This window comes from Oreochromis niloticus, linkage group LG3, assembly GCF_001858045.2.
Source record: "Oreochromis niloticus isolate F11D_XX linkage group LG3, O_niloticus_UMD_NMBU, whole genome shotgun sequence".
Taxonomy (NCBI): Eukaryota; Metazoa; Chordata; class Actinopteri; order Cichliformes; family Cichlidae; genus Oreochromis; species Oreochromis niloticus.
The window spans coordinates 17201135-17224610 of NC_031967.2; the positions used below are offsets into that span (position 1 = coordinate 17201135).

Here is a 23476-nt window from a genome sequence, read left to right on the forward strand (position 1 = left end):
AGAAAAAACAAGGCTTTTATATTCATATATATATATATATATATTTTAGATAATTTAAGGACTGTGGATGAAAGAAACATGTAACATCATTTTGTTAATAGTTATTTAGTTTTTGATTTTGGCAAAAATTAAAACTTCAAGAAATGCAAACTTCTTATAGATTATGTTTTTAATTGAAAACGAAGGGGAAAGGTCAGAGGAGGATATCTTAGGTTTTGAGAAGCTGGAGCTGGGATAAAATAACAGGAGGTGAAGTTCATTATGGATGATAAGTGTTGTGTGAGCTACCTGTCTGGTCATCTACACGGGCCTGGTCTCTGCTGATGCAGCCTTGTTACACTTTGTTTAACTCATTGAACTGTCTGTAACTAGCATCCAGTATACATGGTTGCCTGTTATACTCAAATGTTTGGGCTGCTTTAACAGATTCAACTCAATTCAATTTTATTTATATAGCACCAAATCATATCCACAGTTGCCTCGAGACACTGAGCAGGGAGGGAGGATTCAGGGTTACCTGATCCAGCCCTAACTATAAGCTTTACCAAAAAGAAATGTTTTAAGCCTAATCTTAAAACTAGTAGAGAGTGTCTGTCTCCTGAATCCAAACTGGGAGCTGGTTCCACAGAAGAGAGACCTGACAGCTGAAGGCTCTAGCTAGTTTAACTGGTTCGGTATCCATTTGACATTAAATTTAACCGTTAAACTAAAAGGGCTGTGACACTGCTGATCTAGAGGTGTGTTTGTGTATGTGTCCCCTCCCCTCCCTTAGTTGGAGTTAAATACTGGGTTTCAGCCCTTTTTTTTTTGTTTATCTCTTCAAAGCTCAGAGAACCAGAGAAAAGGTAAGAGAAGCTTTCTATACTGATGAGCTAAATACAGCAATCTATGTGAACTGATTTTGCTATGTCAGTATAACCTGTAGTAATGAAACAGTTTGCGCACGAGATGCTGGAAGTAAAGGAAATGTTAAAGCCTTCCAGACGCACATGCACAAAAAAACGACAAAATTAGGAAGAAAAAAATATATGTGTAAATCATGTAATTTATTGCATATTGAACTTTTTTGTACTGCATGCAAATCATTTGTACATGTCACTCCAGGTATTTGTAAAATTTGCACGCACCAGAAAACATCTTGTTGTATGTGTAATGATGGCCACACTGTAGACAGTAACGTTTTAAAGCAGTCTGTTATTTCTATCGTATTCTAGCGCTGGTTTGTAACCTCTATAAAGTTTCACTCTGTGTCTCCATTCCTGGCTTGTTTCCTCCAGTTATGGCTGTCCGCCAGCAGCCCACCCAGGGGATGATATCCCCCCGCTCTGGAGCATGGAGCACCGAGCTCTTTGATTGCACCGCTAATATGAAAACCTGTAAGTCTACCCAGCAAACCAAAGCAAACAAACAGCAGTAATTTCTAAATCTACCATGTCCTCAGGCTTTGTTTTAGACTCTGTTTAGAGCCAGGTAGCTGAGAAAAATTCAAGAATGTTGACTAAATATCTAAATTTATCTAAATTATAAAACTGTCCACTTATACATATAGAAGATTAAGTTTCCGTGCTGCTATGGGAATTTAAAAAGCATAGGCAGCACATAGCGAGTAGTTGTTGGACTCTGATGGCCTCGTTCCGTGACTGCATGGGTTTCTGAAAAGGAATCTGGCTGCCTGAGGACCAACAGGATGCTTTCCAGGCATTGCATTACATTAAATTGGCCTTTTAGAATAGCAACACAGCAGCTACACTGCAGCATTTAGGCCACAAAAACATAACCATCAGAGTGCAATTTGGTAAAGTCTTACTGATGATAAGTTAATCGAGCACATCTGATTAACAACACCTGGCTGCTTCTCACCCTCATGGTTCCTATTGAAGCAGCGAGGGCGTACTTAGGTTTTCACAGGAATGTGCACCTCGTCTTAGCACACCGCTAAGAGAACCAGTCAGATTTTCATATATACATACATTTCAGCAAGAAATGTAATAATGTGCATGAAACACTTTGCATTAACACTGCATCAAACTCGACGAGGTCCAAACTACAACTTTTACAACTTTTTTATTTTCATTGGTGGCATCAGAAAACTAAAATTCTAAAAGAAGCCAAAGAGAATCAGGACAAACAGGTCAGGACATGACACAAGGAGCAGAGGAGACACAGGTTTGGTTGATGATTATCTGCAGTTCTAAAACAAATTACCTCTTTAGAAAACGAACCTTGCTCACGCTGGCATTTGATATATAGTGATTATAAACTACAGTAAACACTGATACTCTAATGTTGTATTTCTGCACATTTTTCCTCCCTCAAGGTTGCTACAGCCTTTGGTGTTTCCCCTGCATGCAGTGTCAGACAGCCAGTAAGCATGGATGGTGCTTCGCAATGCCACTGCTGGATGTTTGTGGTGTGGTGTCCTGCTTACTCCGGCAGTCCATCAGAGAGCGCCACAACATCGAAGTAAGGCTGGGTTAGAGATGGAGCGGGACTATGTACTGCATAAAACAGATGTATTTGGCCACTCTGCATTTTAAAGCTTTTCTTTTGAGCATTATAGCCAGAAATAACCATATTTGAAAGGTGACCGAGAGGGTGGAGTTAAAAATCACAATAGTGAGTTGCATCCACACACCCCCAAAAAAGTCCCCAAATTTATATTATTTACTACTGAAGACTGCCTTATTCATCTTTTGGTTGTAAAATGTAATGCCCAGCATCATGGAGCTTTTAGCAGAGCTCAAAGAAGAAATATGTAGTTCACATTCACAGAGCGGATACTAATTAAAAATCTGTCTGAACAGCCCTCTCTTTTTCCTCTTCTCCATCTTGCAGGGCTCTGTCACTGATGACGTCATCAACGTACTTTGCTGTTATTCGTGTGTCTGGTGCCAGATGTATCGTGAGGTGGTGATCAGGGAACGCCAGTAGCCCTCAAACTTGATGCTGATCACCGTGCACGTTACCTATGGATCAAGATCATGGGTCGGGGCCCATGTCATGATTTTTAGATAAAACCTATATGTAGTAATGTAGTAATAATAAAAGATATAAGAAAATGTAAGCTCATTTTAAAATAGCGTTATAGAGGTTTTAATCTGACCAATAAAATCTTTCTATTTCATGTAACATGATTCCTGTTGTTGTAATCTTCTTCTGAGCTGAGTTTAAAAATAAAAAGCTAAAAAAAAAACTATTCTTATTCACTCATTAGGATGCATTGTCTTAAATAAATAAGATGTATTCAGAACTGATCAAATTTAGTTATTTACTGGCACAAAATAACATCACAACAAATCACCCAGCACCATGGTGTGAACGGTGGGGTGCCTCAGGGACAAGTACAGGCACACTGCGCATTTCTGTAACTTTTCAAAAACACCTACAAATTAAAGTGAAAGGATTGTGTGTGATGGTGTAACCTGTTGGGACAACCCACAAACATTCTTTTGCTTAACACAGAAGAAACAAACGACAGACAGGCTCAGGTTTGAGGGGATCGAGGAGCTGTTAACACGCCTCTTTATCAATGAGGAGTGTTCAGCATATCTTCATCCTACAGATGGGGGTGAGAGAGATATGTGTAGATTGGACACAGTTCAAACTATAATTGGATTACAGTACGTCTATTTGAGCAAAAAAAATCCTTAATAATCTTCAGGTGTTTTGAGAGAAAACCAAATGACAGCACCTCCTCCACTTGATGGGAAACTTTGGATAATCGATATTTCATTCGTTTCGTTTCCCCAGAAGTGAGGTTGGCATGCCTCAACAAGTGAGTACCTCACATTTCCTGTAATCTCTGCCCCGTATCCCACAAATACAGAAATTCCTGAGGGTCCAGTGTTCCTTTCATGCAGAATCTTCTGCTTCAATGCTGCAATGAACGTGTCAGCCAGCACTCAGCTCTCATCACATGACAACAAAGTGCCAGAATCCACAGCACACGAGTTCTGGTGTATGAAGACCATCTGAAGTTCTGCTGTGTATAGATCTGCAGCAGGAAACAGTTAGAAAATGTAAATGCACAGAGAATACAGAATACACAAAGAATAATAAGATACACAGATTTGTTTATAGGAACTAGTTATCTACCCACCATTGTCACAGAATACAACCAGAGCATTCTGTGACAATGGTGGGTAGAACACAAGCTCTCTGTATTATTGTAGGGTCTCTACTTTACAATATAAAGCACCTTGAGGTGACTGTTGTTGTGATTTGACCTTGTTTCTACTGATAATGGAGTCTCTTTATTCAGAGAATGTTTTTTCTGACCACATGTGAATTCATTTTAATTTATCTTCTGACTTGAATTTTCTGACTGGTCATTATGTCATGGTCCCCGTGTCTGCCCGGCCAGCCCCGCAAGGCTACATGTGTTTTTGTTTACTCTTTCTCTCACCTCTTTACCTGGGCGGAGCTCACTGCAGGCTCCCGCCCTTGGCCCACACACCTGTTACCCATTATGTGTTTGCCATTTAAGGCTGGGACGCAGACAGTTTCATCGCTGGATGATTGTGCGAGACACGTTAGTGAGCCTCTAGCCTCAGTAAAGGTTTTGTGTATAAATCTGTGATTCAGCTTAACCGATCTTTCTTGTGAATAGTTTTCCCGGACCTGTAACCTACCCGCTGTGTGGACGCGTGTGGAGAAGACACCGTGTGTGAGAGAGCTTCTCCTTCCCAGATTTTCTCCCCTGGACCCTAGGAACCCCCAAATTCCCCCACTGTATATGTTCTGCACCTGGTGATTGTGTAAATAAAACTCTGTTTTTGGAACTGAATTCTGCTCTGCGCTTGAATCCCCACCATCGCTTGTGACACATTAAATATTTACAGCTCACGTTTTGATCTTGACATAAATTTGGTGCCACGCTGTGTTGCACAAACTTGTTTTGTGGAACATTGCTTATCTTAAACTTACTGTGTCTCTTTGTGAAGCGAACATGATCGTACATGCTTTTATCTTTTCACATTATTGTGACTTGTTACTGGTCTCCCTCAATCGCTAGCAACTAAAGTGAAAGTACTTGTTATACAGAACCCAATGCATTATGTACTGGATCGTCAATGTGCGCATCACTTCAAATCATTAACTGCTGCAAATGATTTTAATTATATACTGCTGGGTAGCTTAAACTATAATAAGAAAGTATAAGTAACTTTAAATTTATAAATAATGAAATCCTAGTAGTGGGAATAATGTGGTTAAAAAACACGTGCCTGTGAGGCAAAACCAATTAATAACAGTGTTGTAATATACTGGCAACAAAATGTTAACCTGGAAGCAATACAATGGTAACCCTAATGGAAATTAGGGTTTAATTAAAATTATCTTAAATGTTTACTGCCAGGTACAATAGAATAAGGGGTTAACAATTAAGTAATAAGTATCATGTAACTTGAAAGGAAAGGACAAACATGTTTCATCATCTTACAGAAAGCAGCTATCCACTGATATCATCCACTGCAGTCTTTTTGATTACATATCAAAGTGCTATTCTTGTGTTTCCAAATTACACAGCCAAAAACTACTAAAAAAAAACATCCTTCCTCTTTTCAAGACAAAAGTGAGATAAGGAAGATTCTTTGGCTTCTAAATTTTCTGTGTCTATACATGTGTGATTACCCAAATATATTCATGATTGCATCCGTCTGCCGGAGTGACAATATAAACCACTCACCACATGCAGAAGGCTTACAATGTCACTATATGAGCATAACAGAAACAAAAAAACAGCTTAGAGAAGAGATCACGGCAAGGGCGTAGATTTGGTTTTGGCATTGGTGGGGACGGATGATTCAACCACCGAACCCTGCCCTGTTTCTTTTTTTTTCTTTCTGTCTTTGCTTCTTAATAAAAAGAGGAGAAATATACTTGCCTACATATCCTATTCTACATGCTTTTAAACCATTTAAAATCACAATTCATAGTTTTATATGTGAATTATATAATGTTAAATTACTATTAAACAAATGACTGAGTATTTTAGACTTTAGTTTACTTCAGCCATATTCCATATAAATCAGGTATCATACAAAAATAAAAAAAGCTTCAAATACGGTCATGACAATAAAAGAATATGACTTTAAGGACTTAACAACATTACTTCAGTTATAGTACACCAACATCTCTTATATATTAGCACTAAGGGAACACTGAATGACCTGCTGGTTTTTGTCCATAAAACTACTCATCTAATATTACCACAAAGTAAAAGATCTCTCAGCAAAATTATGCAACATTTTAGACACACTATTGCCCCGATCAATTCAGTGAGCTGGGATTTCTTATTCTAAACATGAACTACTGTTACAGCAACAGACATGAACTACTGGTGCCCCACACAACAACTCAATGTCCACTATGTGAAGCAGCCAAACACATGCCTTCTCCTCTCGTTAGCTGAGATAAACTGCTGGCATATTTGTTTTACATCTATACTGTCCAGTCTCTCCTGGTGGACATGGCATCACGTTATTCATGGTTACATACAATTTTAGACTGATGTGGGCCAAAGCCTAGCACATACTTGCCAACCTTGAGACCTCGGAATTAGGGAGACATTCAAAAGGGCTGTTGGGGGTTGGGGGGTGGGAGTGGTATACATATACACATATATATACAAAAAACTTGAATCTTACAGTGTTTATTTATCGGATAAAATAAGTTAAATGCCACCGTTATTATTGTCCGGCTGGAAACAGGCCGGGGGTGTCCAACTTCAGAGGCTGCGTCCACCTGAGGACCCGGCCTTTGCGGTCTAAGTGGGCCGGGTCCTCCGAAAGCCGGGTAGGCCGGAAGCGAGCGACTGTGACGATCTAGCCTTCAGAATTACGTCACGAGCTCTCTCGGCGGAGTGAAACTGCCGTCTGCTCCTTGCTATCTAAAATATAACCGGACACTGGCGTAAATTCTCGACCATCTCACACTTCTGTTTAATCAGTTTTCTGTTTGACGTTTATTCAGCTGTGTGAAAAACCCCGGAGGAACCCTTATTTAATCTAATCTAATAACTTTAATCTCAGCCAAACCGATTTACTCACGAACAAACAAAACACTGAAAAAGGCCAAACAATAACATGTTTAAGTTATTTAAGTAACTTATATATCATGTTTAACCTGAGTAGCGAAAGACCGCGGCGGTTTGAAAACGATGTGCCCGGAGTTTGCTGTTCTCGTCGGCTCAGATATTTGAAGTTTACACAGCTACATTCTCACCTGAAAATATGTTAAAAGTTTATTTTGCGACCCAGAAAAAGTAATAAGAGTAATATTAAAACTAAGTAGCTGCAGTAATAGAAGCCATTGTTGGAAACTGGGATTGGCTGGGCCAATCTGGGATATGGTTTTTCAATTTTGTTGTCCGGGTGGAAAGTCGGGAGAAATTGGGGAGAATGGTGGCTCCGGGAGATTTTCGGGAGGGGCACTGAAATTCGGGATTCTCCCGGAAAAATCGGGAGTGTTGGCATGGCCTAGCATAGCCTGTAACGTTATTATGACGGACACATTTTATGAGTGAACTTGACTTTAAGTGACTTACAGGTTTATTTGAAAAATACTTTCTTATATCCAGGTTCTTCCTTTTTGCTGCCATACTCCTCTCTTCCTTGCAGGTCCTCGCAGCGCAGGCTTGCCGCTGCTAAAACTAAACAGAGCTCTCTGAAAGGCACAGCCAATTAGATTGGCTATATTTGTCACATGATGTAGGACTCCAGTAGAGAACGTAATTTAACTCTTTGTGCACCGCTAGGTGATTGAGACGTTGACAGATCGGTTTTTTTTCTTGCCATCGGTTTTGTTTTTCTTTACTGAAAGAGATCGAATTATTGTTGGGGACAATTCAATAATCGCTGGATATTGGTGGGGACATGTCCCTTCCGTCCATGTCAAATCTACGCCCTTGGATCACGAGGATGACTTTTAGAAAACTCTATAGTACTGCAAATCACTTTTCAAAAACCTTTGTTTGTTTGTTACTTTTTGGCATAATGAGCCTTTTATTTTGGTGCACATCCTGCTGATTAGGGATGTTGTACAGGGATCCAAGTGTTTGTTTGCTAACTGACTTTCTCTTGAAGCAAAGTTACCTACAATTCTACCTTGCAACTTAAAGCTTTGTGTTTTAAAAATATGAAATGGGAACAAGGTGCTGTGTGTTTTGATTCTATCTGGGGTGTATTATAAAGTAGTTCAAGTAGTTCCAGTACAAATTATTTTTGGTGTGCACTATGGATTTTTGACTGTACTATGATAGTGCATATAGAAATAAAAGATAATGCCGTACTTAGTATATTTGGATTAAACATAATAGCACAAAGAATCCAAAAACGGTGAAAAGAGGGCAGATTTATCATCCTGTCCATTAAACATAAATGATTGAAGGGCTCCTTTATTCAGCCCAGCACTGCCCTCTACAGGAAAACTGAAGCTTGTGTCAATTGTGATACAATTTTGCTGCTAACTCTCCGAGGTGATGAACACCACAGAGGCTCAAATTTCTTACTTATTGACTGGCCATCTAGAAATTATAAGAAAGTTTCGTAGTGTGCTGAAATTTCAAGATACTAACCTTTGATTTACAGACAGCAAAAAAAAACACAAAAAAACCCCCCAGATTATTTCTTTCCAATAAAATTTTGTGATTGGTCCGTGGTTTTTGACATCTTTTGATTCCTTCCTCAAATCAAATGTTTTGTTGATCTAGCCATTTTCTTGTGTCTTGTCTTGTGTTAAATCGTCACACACAGATGCTTTAAACCTTATTAATTTGCTGTTCACTTCATAATTGGTTGCATAGATACAGTTTTTCCATTTTGTTTTTCAGTTTAGTTTGCCTTTTTATTTTAAATCAAATGATCAAAATGTTATTGAAGTGCAGAATGTCAAGGGGTGGATGAGAAACAGTGTACTCTTCAGACATACATGCATTTTTATACTATAAATTATTTACTTTTTGGTTTATTTATTTTATTTGGATTTATCATTTAATTGGCTTTATTGTTTTAATTTGTACTTATAAATGATTCAAACATCTTTCTGGATCCCGTGTTTGAAAATGTACCCCACATCAGAGCTATTGTGAGTCAAAGAAAACACCTTTTTTTTACAATTAGAAGCACAGAACATACATGCAAAAAGATACAAGAGTGAAAACAATGAACACAAGAGAATTATTATTCTGTTCATGAAATAGCTTGACTGAACAGATTGAAGCTCTTCTTCGAGAGCCCAACACTGCCCTCTACAGAGAAAAAGATGTCAGCACAGCCTAACATTTCATATTTCTGACACAAGAGCAGGGCTGTGCGGAGATGTTTAAAGGGGCGAGTGCTCAAAGTTAAAAGGGGGCACATAGAACCATGAGAACAACAGCCCACATTAATCAAGAATCTAATATGGAATTGCATCATATATCACTGTCATTAGGTGGCAACACATTCTCACTCCTAACTCGTCAAATGTGCGACGCATGGTCAGGCTCCCTCTGCTTCACTTATCGACGCGCCGGGTACCCCCCTCGCGTCGAGAATTGACGTGCAGGGTCCTCTTATTGAATTCTATAGAGCTCCCTAAACGTTGTTTTTCTGACGACAAGAGATTGCCGCGGCAAAGCCTGTTGTCCGTATATTTATATATTTCCGAAATCACATTGTAGTGACGTATACGGAACACGATAAATTATATAATGTAAACAACTACCTGAGAAACAGCAGATACAGCAGAAAAATTAAATACAGGCTATTACTTTTGTATCGTTTATTGCATTGATGGAGGGAGTGATGTATGCTGGGTAATGGCACAGCTAGCGACCAGGTGACTTGATTCACCCGCTTTGGATGTTATCAGTCCATCAGGCGTTATTAGCAGAAATCAGTCCCATAGATGTGGGCCATCTCCACCTGCTAGATTGTTCAGAAGGTTGTTCTCATCCATCCAGATGGAGGATCACTAACAGGAGCGTGGGAAGACTCCAGAATCCACTCTGGCTGGAATCCGGTGGATACAGCAGTATTTACAGGTAAGGCCATTTAAACGGACAGCATTTATAAAATGACTATTAAAAGTCAGCGAGTGTCAATAATGTTAATGTGGTTATGTTAGTAATACAACGAGTGCTAATATAACAGCTTTAAGATGCATTTGACGAATATTAGCTTCTGGTATGGACTAATGAAGTTACTAGTTAATAAAGTTTCCAGTAAAGTGATTAATCGCAGCCACAGATTGACAGTAAATATCCCGATTAGCTTCAATGCATCTCTAATAAATATGTGCATGTTTCAGTGCTTCGTTTAAACTGTATGATACTTATACTGACCCAGGGTCAGTGTAAAATACAATCCTAGCTGTGTGAACAAAGTCAGGCTCCATTAATCCTGCATGACAAAGCTCAGGATGCAGGTTATTATTACTCTTTCCTGCTGGCACACCTGAGAGTCAGCTAGAAACTTACAGTGACGTGGACATCATGCAAAGACTGCAAGACTCTGTAATACTGTAAATGATCAGTGACTCAGGTTAACACTAAACTTTAAACAGTACCTCTGTGTCTCTGTGTGTGTGCTGAACATCTAGAATCAGGACTAAGTCAGGCTGCATCAGCTGAATCTGCTTTTTGTAAATATCAGTATGTTTTATTCAGGTGTGGGGAAAATACATAAGCCCGCAGTGAAGCAATGTGCCAGATTATTCTGTGGCCAAAGGTATCGTACTTAAATCGGACTACTGAACCAGCCACATCAGCCTTTTGTGAGGTCTGTTTAAAGTAGACTAAAAATTAAGTACAGGTTCCTGAGAGGTGGACTGTGAGCACAGAAACACATGTTCATACATACAGCTGTAGCAAGCTTACAGTAATTTTAAATAGATTTGTTACTCTGATGTCTGTCTCTCCGTTAGTCCTCTGACAGACTGGTCACCTGTCAAGGTGTGCTCCACTTATGACTACTGGGACAGGCTCTAGCCCCCCACCCTCCCACTGTGAACCTGAATTGAATATTCAGAAGAAAATGAATGGATAGACTGACATTTGTTTAAATAGTTCTAGAAATCTGAGCTGTTGGTGTGTCCTTGGATTTTGTGGTAATAACATTAGAGCTAGCAATCTTTCTTACAGAATCTCTACTATGAGTCATGTTACCTAAGATTACTGCTATGTTTACCTGAAGGCCTGGACAAATGTGCTGTGTGAAGGATGTAAATCACATCAGATCTTAACTGTTTACAGTTAAACAACATATTCATATTTAATTGAAATATGAACAAATTATCTTTTGATTGCTGGTTCCAAGATGGTCTTTATGGAAATCCTGTTTGGCTTTTTATCATTTTAATTCTCTTTTCAGTTTGCCAGAACAGTTCTCCACAGTCACTGTCCATGTGGGTCAGTGGGACCAAGGAGTACTCTGACCAGCAACATCCAGCAAGACCCAGACAACGTTTTCTATCTCCCAGCTGGAGTTTTTTGTTTGTCTGTGACCGGAGAGTCAGATTTTTGTCGAGGCTGGAGGAACAGCCTCACACTTGCAGAGGTAAGTCAGTTTGCAGAGATCCCTCCCACCCTGGCTTTTATGTGCTAGATTTCTTATCTGAAACAGTAATATTTCAGTGACTGCTGCTTATACCACAGGTTAATACACGCTACTGATCCCTGATGGGAGAATCATCACCTCTGCCAACAAAGAAGCCTGGTGGATGATTGTTTACAGTCTGATGATGGGACATCATGCTCTGCATCTTCAAAGTTTGTCTGTTGATTATTATTCATACACAGTAATGTGAAGTATGCTCATATCTAGTATAACTGGACCAACCTGGTGTTCTTCATTTATGGAGGCTGTTTGAGTCTGAATGTTGGATGTTGTGTATCTCGTGTTCTCTGGGCTTTGTTGTCCTATATGATGATGCTCGTCTGCACTGCACAGAGGAAATCAACTGATATATATAGAACCACATGTTGTCCATAGTATGTGCTTTACATTTTACTGTGATTTACTGTGATATTTGTTGCCTGATGTTCAGCAGGAATGGAGAAATGGGATAAAAGGGAGATGTTTTTGCTGTTTTTTGTAATGACATGAGTAAATCCTCAATATTATTTATTTGCTTGGTTATTTTAGGAGTGTTTCTGAGTGAGGGAGAGAGGAGTCATCAACCAGCTTCAAAGAAAACATCCAGGTAAAGTGACGTGGATCAGTGGATAAACTTGTCTCGGCTTTCAAAGGAGATACTCTTAGATAGAGACTATCTGAGCCATCCTTAAATGATAGTGCTTTCAAATACACAAACATTTTCAAAGGACAAAAATTAATATCCAACTTTGACCGTAATACGAATAAAGTATTGCATGTGTGTTTTCAAACTGTTCATCAGATGGGCAGGATATCACTATTGGACTGTCTAACCTGCCAGAGCAGCATTGAGTGACCACCACACATGAGCATGTTCCTGCAACATTCAGCATCTGATCCTTCATCTGTGTGCTTCTGCTTTTGGTAAGTAGAGTTACCTAACTACAGTAATTCTAAACATATGCCATCCATTTCTAACGGCCTGGTTACTTCCTGTCAGTTATTTTAGGAACACTGTTTCTTCTTGTTCCCCTTAATGTTGAAGTGTCAAATGTCAAAAACGTTTCATTGTGACATCACCAAAGACAGCCCCGCCCACCTCAGGACCTCGCCGTGGTCATGATGATTATAATGATGACAGTAAGCGGAAATAAGACTGTAAAAATCCACGACCAGAATGTTTAGATGCTTTCTAATTATTAATGAATACTGAGAGCCTCTTTCTGTATTTTGTCTGTTTTGTTTGGGTTTTTTGGGGGGGGGGGTTTACCTCATTTGTTACTAACAAAGTTCACCAAACTCACACAGTTTACATTCTGTATGTGTTTTCATCTTTACCAGCCACCCTCTAACTGCAATTAAGAAAACAAACCTTAAAAATCGTTGTTTTTCTCTTTTGTAATTGATGATAATTCAGTGAAAATACTGCGCTGCTTCCCTTTGTTTCATCCCACATTGCTTTAAGTTTTTCAGTGTCCAGTTATTTTTTACTGCTGTTTGAATTCACTGTATGGACTGCTTGTCTTCCTGTTTGTAACCGCCGCCTGTTTTTGACTAAAGATTTGGATTTCTGACTTTAACACAGCCTCTGCGTGTCCTCCCTTTGTGTCCTCTTCCTGTGTGAATGTGTTACTTGTGTCACAGATTTATTTTATTAACAGCTTTCCCACAGTAAGTTGCATCAGCATTCATTCACAGCACATTTGAGAAAGATTCAGATTAATACAGCGATATTAAAGTCAGAATTATCCTGACAGTGTGCCACTGTAAAGTATCTCTCATGAGGTACATTTTAAAGCTCAGTATTTCAAAGCAGGAGTTATGAAGAATCATATTGGCATTAGGACTGTAACAATATGAGATTTTCATGTATTTACAAAGTCTAATTTTTCTAATCATGTTAGAAAATTTGAAAATATGCAATTAATAATTATGTTGGTTAAATTCATGCATAACTTTTAGTGTTTTTTGCATATTAATTATCCTGAAATACAGATGGTGGCCCGAGCCATCATGCACAGTGAGTCTGATCCTATGCTGTGAGAGTATGACAAGTATGTTTCTAGTCAGTTTGGAAGAAATAACATAACAATCTTAGTCTTTTTTTCTATTTTCTTTTTCTTTTATAATTGAAACTGTGATCAAAGTTACTTATGTTCACAGCATGTAATAATACTGACAGTCCAGGAAATTGTGGTTTGTTGAGCTAGGGTTAGGGTTAGCAATTCAGACATATGTAATCAATATTACGCTTGCTGGATATAACAAACACCTAGGAATTTGTTTTATAATTCGATTTTCATGAAATATTCATATTCAGTATCAGTCCTTTTATATTATAACCACGTATCCACCCAGGCTCATGGTGGGGCAGGGCTCTGTCCTGGGATGCTTGAGTGAGAGGTAATGTACACCTTGGACAGGTATCCAGTCTATCAAAGTTGTTTTAAACATTTAGTTCGAAAATATGAGTGGAAACAAAAATCCAACTAGGATTCTTGCAAATGAAGTCTGTCTTTGACTGTATTGTCCAGCTGATCCATCAAACCCCCAACAGGTAAACCTTATTCATGACATAACACGTAAAAAATGTAAAAAAAACAAAAAAAAAATGTAATGTAAAAAATTAAACAGCAACAGTCTAAATGTAAAGTGCATTCTAAACTCCTCTTCAATAAATTATATGAATGTGCAAAGAGTCATTCAGGACTGTAAAACGTGAACTACAGAACACAGAGTCTTCATCATTAAATCTCTGGTTTCTTCATTTTTCTATCCTATATCAGATACTTTAAAGGTTTTAGTAAAGTTGCATTGTCACGGTGAGGCAAAGTGTTTTATGTGTGTGTGTGTGTGTCATGAACGGCTATAAAAGGCCTTTAATTGAAGAACAAAGCGGGGTTTGAGTTCGAGTAACAGCAGACTGTCGCTACTTATAAATGGAAAGCAGCATTCCTACGGCGGACAGCTAATAACAGGAATCGGACGCGCGGTCCACCTCAGTCCACAGCGAGCACCAGAGCAACAGCCTAGCATGACCTTAAAAACATATTCTGTCTTCATAACTATCAAAAACGTAAAATGATTTGCAAAGCGTGAAAGTGTTACAGCTGCAGAGAGCAATGGCGGTATCTTTGGAAGCTGTTTACATAGCTAATAATATACGATGTAACCATGGAGACAGAGTCAATCACGTGAGCTAGCGGTGCATGTTTACTACAGTGAATAAGTTGATTGGTTAAAGACATTACTTCAATATTGTTTTATATTTATGTATATTTGCCTTCTGTTGACCATCAGCTCAGGTTCACCATTACAGTTTCAGCCTACAAATGTACGCTGTCTAAATACGAACACATTCAGAAAATAAAGTTGTTTACAAACATTCATGTCTCAGAAATAAGCACAGCTGTTCATGTTTGTCATATAGTTTTATTTGCAAAAAATTATGAACTTCACATTGTGTATCTAATCAAAGAACATTTGATAAGTCTGAGTCATTCCTTTGCCCTTTGAGAGCTGGAAAAAATATATATCCTGACAATTACAGTTGAGCAAACTTCAGTGAAATCTTCAAATAGTACAGACAGGTAGAAATGGGATCAGATTAATCTGTGCTTAGTCAAAAGCGGATACCTCCTGTGTTCAGTCCATCATATTAAAAAAGAAACGAGAGCACGCTCCATGTGATTTTGCATCCACTTCCAAATTGTAGTCAAGCAGCCCAGTCTCATAAATAGGTAACAGAAATGTCTCTAATGTAGATGTTTACAGTGTAGTGTAAGCATTAAAAGATTATAAAGGAAACACTAAAATTTATGTCAAACTAATTTTATTAAAAAAATGAACAGGTGCTTTATAAATTTAAAAAGAAAGAATCTGAAACCAACACTTTTTTTGATCTAAGTGGTCTAAGTAGAAAACACAACTGAACAATGTTCAATAACAAACCGTAGCATGCACTAATATTACACATCTCACAACAATACATATTTCAAACTTTTTGATTGTTGTGGTGAACAGACATGTTGCTTTTTGAACCACATGCAGTGTGTGACCATGATCGGCACACTGCTCACTGAGACCATGAACACCACTTTGCTGAAGCATTCTTCTTTTTCTTCTTGCCATCAAATTAGAAGCAGAAAGAGCACAAGTTATTTTGATCTACTGAAAGGAAAAAGCGGAACATCTGAGCTAAAACCAGTCAGCTGAAATCATTAAGATAGAAACAATAATTCAATGCAGTGTCTCGGGTAGCTTAGCCTGTTACAAGTGTTGATACAAGCTCAGTACAATTAAACACACAGTGTCAGGAAACTCCAGTGTGGGAACTAGTGGCTTTAGGTTTGTAGTCATTTAACTTTCATCCATCCATTCATTTAATTCAGGAGGAAGAAATATCAGGTTGGTGCAGGCTGGTTAGATGCATTTGGTCCCATGCTGTTGTCAGAGTTTTACCCCTGATACTGCTGGATAAACAGAATCTCACTCAGGAACGAGGTCACACGGAGCTCAAGTTTTCACTTGCGAGAGGGAAGCAGTTGTCTCCAACCCACTTCCCCCTGCAGGCTGCACACATGAATATACATAGTCTCATTAACATGTGACATCTTAAACAGGTATATATGTGAACAAAGACTAACTGTCTGCGTGTGCTGGTGTGTTGTGCAAGCGTGGTTATACGATGTGAGTACAGCCCTCCCAGGATGCTGTTGCTATCCTTATCACACCAGGTGACTCCCTTCACTGAGTCCAGTTTGTTCTTCTCAAGGCTGCTCTTCCTCCCTATGTGCACGTACTCACATGCGTGGGTTACATAGGGAGCAAACAAAATCATTCTAGCTTTTGAATGTGTAGCTTTTAAAATGGCAACCTACAACACATACATTAACCCTAACACTGTCTTTAACTAAATGACTTGGTTCACTTTATGGCTGGGCTGTATGTGCGGTTATATCATGTTATTTGGGCAGGAGTACCTGTCCCCTGTTAGGCTTAGAAAGTTTCTCCATGAGTTTCTCCATAAGCAGAGCTTCTAGCTTTTCGAGCTTCTAGCACATCTGTGGCTGTGCAGGCTGATAGGTTTTTGGTTGCTCTTTTTACACCACACTGGTTGTGAGTGTGTAAATATCGCCACTACTTATTTTGGGTTGCAGTTAACTTGGGAGGAAGGTGTGGGTCTGCCATGACTAGATGAATAACAATTATCTGGGATACATAAATTTCATAATGCATGCAGATATCTCTATCAATTAAACCTGGCCTGAGGGCTGCCATTTTTTACATTCAGTTATTTCTCTTAGAAATGTTGGATCTAAATAATGAATGTGTTACAGTTCAACTGACCTTTGTCAGTGTAAATGGCTCATTGGGACATTAAATTAAATCCCATCACCTGATATCTAGTGTCAAACAATATCAAAGATGTAAAAGCTGTTTAGAGTCAGAATTTATAAAAACTATGATTGTAAATAAATTCAAACAAGTGAGCTTTTCTTTGTTGAATATCAATACTGTGACCTAGACTGTAAGCTTTACTTCAGCACAACCAAAAACTGAGTTGTAGAAGCCGTCACTCCAAATGTCTTTTGATACCTTTTCAGTACACGGCCTAAAGCTCTTCTCCGACTTCTTCTGCCATCAGCTTTGTCTGCTGGTTTGAAGACAATAGACCACAAAAAAGATGATTTAGTCACTTTGTCTGTATCATGCAGCTCGAATGTGTCGTGTAACAATGTTGAATAGCCATCATTATCCCTCTCGTGTGTCAGTAGGATTGTACTGTACAGCATCTCATTGATATGTGAGGAATGCTTATGTAATACAATAACAGCCGTCTGGTCTTACATCATTAAAATATAAAGGGCAGGAGATATTTTGATATTTCTTATATTTATATTATATTTTATAGCTGACAGATATTCCTAAATAGATAGAATTTACTAAATGGTTGATGAACATGAAAAATATGTCCATCATTACAAATGACCATGAGAGTCACTAGAATAAATTCAACTAGACACTCAAAAGACATCCTTAAATGTCCTTTAGGTGGCAGAACAAATGAACAAACAGTTAATCGCTTACTTGAGATGAAATCTGCTCAGCTACTTTGGTCATTTTGATGTTCTCATCCTGTGGACAACAACGTACATGGATGCAGGTTTATTGTTAACTTCTGTAAGGTTTATTTACTGAATATATCCAGCTCCAGCTCCACTGTGATCCTGAACTGGATAAGCACTTAAGAAAATGTGTGAATAAATGGACGTACATCAGTTTACTATATTTATCCAAACAGACTGGACCAATAATGCTTCACTGAATTAGAGACTTTAACACTCTCTTCTATGTAAGAATGTCTCGTGCTGATATACCTGCAAACTTGACAACAAAGGTTTTTCAGACTACATGTAGCTTTCCTCTATGTCAGCTAACACATTTACATTTATGTCGCACTTATTTCTGCTTTCCCATTTTTATCAATATTACTCACATTTTGATTAGATACCTTAAGTTTGTAAATGGTCATATTACATAATTGGAATACAATGTATCCATTTGAGGTTCGCAGGAGGATGAAGCCTATCCCAGCTGATACAGGACAAAGACAGGCTGTCAGTTTATCGCAGGGCTAACACAATACGTGTGACAGAAAATGCACTTAAATGTCTGATATTTCTAATAATAATCATAATTATGATTATAATTTAGAATATTATTTAAAGGTTTCTTTATAAATATATTTAGAATTTTTTATAACCCCTAGAATATAAACGTGAGCTGTTTCAGATTCTGAGCTCTGACCTCAGTGACCAGGCTGTGTCCTCACTGCAGCTCCCTCTTGGAAGGACTTCTGCTTCTTTTCTTCCCCCAGTGTTGACCGCCTGCCCTTAAAATAACGTACTGTACCTGAGGAACAAAAAAGGACAAACACTTGCCTTCATTTAAGAAAGTACACTCATACAGAGGTAATCTGTGGAAACACACTAGTTCACCCTTTGGGAGAAATCAGTTCCTGTGAAACATTTCTGTAAATGAACATCATGTGGAGAATGAATGAAATAAGTTCTTCAGGTGACTCAGCAGTCCCACACTGACAAATGACACTTCTGTGGAAGAAGAATCTGGATGTTTTGATTTCCAGTCCAGTTCTGGTTTAAACTATTAAGGATTAAGCAACAGTGCTCATGTTTGCTTTTCTGAAATCTGTGTTAAACAACAACAAACATAAATTAGTAACAAAAATACAGTGGAGCAGAGGCAGTAGAGGCTTTACACACCACCATCAGTCATAATGATAAATTTGCATCTTCAAATGTTTCTGAGCCGTCTTCAACCTGTTTTTAACAGAGAAAAGTCCCACACTCAATGCAGCCTGTCTCCATCCTGATTCTAGATGTTCAGCACACACACCGAGACACAGAGGTACTGTTTAAAGTTTAGGGTTAACCTGAGTCACGGATCATTTACAGTATTACAGAGTCTGGCAGTCTTTGCATAATGCACACGTTACAGTAAGTTTCTATCTGACTCTCAGGTGTGACAGGTGTGCCAGCAGGAAAGAGGCTCAAAAAACCTGCATCCTGAGCTTTGTCATGCAGGATTAATGGAGCCAGACTTTGTTCACACAGCTAGGATTGTATTTTACACTGACCCTGGGTCAGTATAAGTATCATACAGTTTAAACGAAGCACTGAAACTTGCATTGAAGCTAATCGGGATATTTACTGTCAATCTGTGGCTGCGATTAATCACTTTACTGGAAACTTTATTAACTAGCAACTTCATTAGTCCATAACAGAAGCTAATATTTCTGTCCTAACATCGTTTAAACAGTAACAGCTTTACTACAATATAAGCTAACGTTTACACCCTAACTTTAAGCTAGCACAATAAAGACGGTAAAACACGTAATAATATCGTCAAATGCATCTTAAAGCTGTTATATTAGCACTCGTTGTATTACTAACATAACCACATTAACATTATTGACACTCGCTGACTTTTAATAGTCATTTAAATGCTGTCGGTTTAAATGGCCTTACCTGTAAACACTGCTGTATTCACCGGATTCCAGCCAGAGTGGATTCTGGAGTCTTCCCTCGCTCCTTTTAGTGATCCTCCATCTGGATGGATGATAACAACCTTCTGAACAATCTAGCAGGTGAAGATCAGCCCATATCTATGGGACTGACTTCTGCTAATAACGCCCATTGTATGGGCTCTTTCGCTCTCTATTAGATCCTTAGTATAGTGAAGACGTAAGGAAATTGCTCGGACTTTGCTTTTTAGCAATACCTTTTCCAGCCGTAAGGGAGACAGGAGGCCGACGCACCCCCTCGGCCAAAGCCGTTTTTTCTCCCCTCCCCGGTTGAGCAGTTTAAGCGGAAGGACTAGCAAAGGTGCCCTCCGCCATGTATGAGGGACGGCTCTCTGGTAAGGCATAAGTCAGCAGACAGCCGTAGCGGGTCTCGGACGGCGGGGGAGAGTGAGAGGCTGCCACAGCAGCCTCCTCTTCCAGCCTACCTGCCTGGTGGGTTCCAGCCGTAAGGGAGACAGGAGACCGACGCACCCCCTCGGCCAAAGCCGTTTTTTCTCCCCTCCCCGGTTGAGCAGTTTAAGCGGAAGGACTAGCAAAGGTGCCCGCCGCCATGTATGGGGGACGGGTCCCTGGAAAGGCTTAAGTCAGCAGACACCTGTAGCGGGTCTCGCACGGCACTGGGACGGCGAGGGAGAGTGAGAGGCTGCCACAGCAGCCCCCTCTTCCAGCCTACCTGCCTGGTGGGTTTGAGTTGAGTCGAGAACCAGTTACTTTCACCTCCGTAATCGCCCTTCTATCGCATTGTTCCGGCGTGTCATTGAAGTGAGCTAAAAGTGAGGCAGTTAAAATGCTGTACTTGTGTCAAGCCAGCCTCCAATTCGAGACTTGCAGTCAAGCCAGCCTCCAGTTTGTTTTCTGTTCCCTGTGTCTTCAAAGTATTACGGGAATGGATGTGGAAACCGGATTTCAAAATAAAAGCCAACGTCGAGGGAATTAACAGATATGTTAAGAACATAATAACATAATTTAGGCTTGTTTACAAACTCTAATAACACACACAACCTTGTACCCTAATAGCGCCCTGTCAATATCAAGCCCATCTTATTTTGGATTTCAAAGTAAAAGCCCTGTGAATTTTCATTTTTGAACTACTCTTACAGTGACTTCATACTACTCTTACAGTAATACCATGTTAATATCAAGTCATTCTGATTTTGCCTTTCAAAGTAATGGCCTGTTGAAATTGCCCATATTTGACTTACTCTTCTAACAATTTCAAAATCCTCTAAAAAGAAAAATTCTTGTTTCCACAGGATAATTCCAGTTTAGATCAACAGTATGCAACCCCACAGCGATACCATATCAATATCAAGTCAGTCTGATTTTGCCTTTCAAAGTAATGGCCCGTTGAAAATAATATATGACCCACTCTTTCACTGACTTCAGAATCCCCTTAAAAGCAAAGTTGCTGTTTCCACAAGATCATTTCACTCTACATTGACAGTATACAACCCCACAGTTTTATCACGTCAATGTCTTGATTATAATTGTTTGTGAGGTACTTTTTACAATTAAATGTGGATGCTGTTAACAGGACAATTACTGTTTCCGCTAAGTAACTGGAGTTCATGCAAACCATACACAACCTCTACTGTGGTAACATCTCAATCTCAAATCAATCTCATTTTGCATTAATTCCAGTTCATGCCAGCACATATCATAACATATAATCTAACAGTGGATCACCATTCTAAATAAAGAAATTACAAAACAGCTTGTAAAACATTTCCAGGGCAATTATTTTTAAATCCAAAATAAGAAAGACTTGATTTTCATGGTGTAGAACTTTGAGGGAGTATATTATTGATTTAGAGAAAAATTAGTCCAAGGGAACTGGGATTTTCCTATTTAACAGCATTCTGAAGTCACTGAAAAGTATGGTCACCGACTCCACTGTTAGATTATATGTTATAATATGTGCTGGCATGAACTGGAATTAATGCAAAATGAGATTGATTGAAGCTGAAGAGGAGAAGTCTATCTTATGGCCAACCTCTGTCTGTATCTTGGTCATATTACCCAGCAAAACCCAGTATGCAGGTTCATGTGTAACAGTCCTTGTGCCACAGATCCGCACAGTTGCTTCTACATTAAACAGAAGAGCAGCGACATGGCTGCAGGTCTCTGCGACTCCGGCCATACAGGTGCAGTGGGCGGCTTCAACCTTCCCTGTGATGCTCACAGTGACCCATGGCTCCAATGCTGGTTCATTCAGTCTTTGAGAGTGCAGTACCTGAAACACACACAAAGTTCATTTAATGACAAGAACTATGAGCCAAGGCCGACATAAATGTGTTTTATCTACTTTATCATAAATGTAACAAAGTGTTTAGAAAGTTAGCACATACATGTAATTTTTCTTTTTTTTTTTTATGTATCCATCTATAGAACGCTGCATGTTATATTCTAAATCTGCCTGTTCTCTCAAAGAAATGTGCCTGCAGAAAATGAACCTAAAGTATGTAATGCAAGGATGTAATCACTTTCAAGATGGAGAAAGCATAAAGTGACAATTATGAATCACTTAATATGATAAGGGGATTGTGCAGGTCATTAATCAATGTATAAAACTAAAGATGTATTTTTAGTGACACAGGATACAAATATGGAAGCAAGATGTATAATTAGAATTATTTATAATAAATATGAATAAATAATTGCAATTTCTTTAACCATAAAGAATAACAAAATCCTTCAGGACAATGTCACATCAATGCACTGAACTCGCTATGTTATCCCTCTAACAGAGCCTCCACATGTTCTCACTGTAATTTCCCCCTCATGAATGAATTTATGCTGCGCTAATCTGAATGTTCGGAGGGAAATCAAACGCATTTCACTAGCAGTACTCAAGCTGACTTACCTTTGTAGATAAAACACATTTATGTTGGCCTTTAGTGCACGAAGGTTCAAACCACCAACTTCCACCTCCATAGCTGCCCTTTTATCACACTGAGCTAATCTGCCGCGGCTTGCATGGCTGCGCAACATGACCGTGGTCAAGTGAGCTGTCATTTGTGAGCCGCAGTCAAGCCATCCGCCTCTTTCCGTTGCATTAATTTTCTTGTGCTTCTAAACCAGTATTTACGGCAGCGCCTTTTCTCCTTACTTCCAGCTCGAAAGCATAGACCTATGCGCACGCGCGGACTCATACATGCAACCGCGCATACATTGCTCTGGGACAGCCCAAAGCGGGACAGTCTGGTTGCATATTCGAAAATTCATTAAAAATCATTTTTGATAGTTGATGTCCAACTTTGGGCCAGGCCTTCAAGCTGGCAGTAGTTAAACCTTTACTTAAAAAGCCATCTCTAGACCCAGCAGTCTTGCCAATCTTTGAAAGAGTGGTTGAGTCTTGGTTCTCAGAGGTCTGCCACCTTGTGTAGCACAGAGTGGAGGATGTTAATATTCTCTTTTCAGTCCCCGGCTGGTCTGTGACCGAGTCTTGGCTCTCACAGGTCTGCCGCCTTGTGTAGCACGGAGTGGAGGATGTTAATATTCTTTTTTCAGTCCCCGGCTGGTCTGTGGCCCGAGTCTTGGTTCTCACAGGTCTGCCGCCTTGTGTAGCACGGTCTGGAGGACGTTAATATTTTCTTTACAGTAGCTGGCTAGTCTGTGTGGTGCTTCCCGTAGGTTTTCTATGTAGTGAAGTCTGAGGTACGTTAATATTGTGTTTATGCCATGTGCCAAATCCACTTTGTGGAATGTCTCGCAGACGTCCACACCTGTATTTGTCCCAACATTGTAAGCAGCGACGATGTGCTCCGGCCTTTCATTGAAGTGAGCTCCAAGT

General features: G+C 39.3%; 1 protein-coding gene and 2 long non-coding RNA genes across 4 annotated transcripts; 2 read left to right on the forward strand and 1 right to left on the reverse strand.

Annotated features, from left to right (window-relative positions):
• Positions 1-811: 811 nt before the first annotated feature.
• Positions 812-3131, forward strand: LOC100700962 (cornifelin homolog B). Its single transcript, XM_003458870.3, has 4 exons — positions 812-845; positions 1278-1376; positions 2318-2463; positions 2836-3131. Exons 2-4 carry the CDS (start codon positions 1280-1282, stop codon positions 2929-2931), a joined length of 339 nt encoding a protein of 112 aa, XP_003458918.1. The 5' UTR covers positions 812-845; positions 1278-1279; the 3' UTR covers positions 2932-3131.
• An 8228-nt stretch (positions 3132-11359) lies between these two features.
• On the forward strand, positions 11360-13161 carry LOC112846211 (uncharacterized). Its single transcript, XR_003219070.1, has 4 exons — positions 11360-11537; positions 11636-11749; positions 12126-12183; positions 12379-13161. It is a non-coding gene; the product is annotated as an uncharacterized LOC112846211 (long non-coding RNA).
• A 1838-nt stretch (positions 13162-14999) lies between these two features.
• Positions 15000-20557, reverse strand: LOC102079606 (uncharacterized). 2 transcript variants are annotated; one of them, XR_003219063.1, is made up of 5 exons: positions 19881-20557; positions 19628-19708; positions 18387-18491; positions 17667-17714; positions 15000-17232 (listed from the first exon to the last, which is right to left on the reverse strand). It is a non-coding gene; the product is annotated as an uncharacterized LOC102079606 (long non-coding RNA). The 2 variants fall into 2 exon arrangements; XR_002060134.2 differs by having other exon boundaries at positions 19628-20557.
• Positions 20558-23476: the final 2919 nt, after the last annotated feature.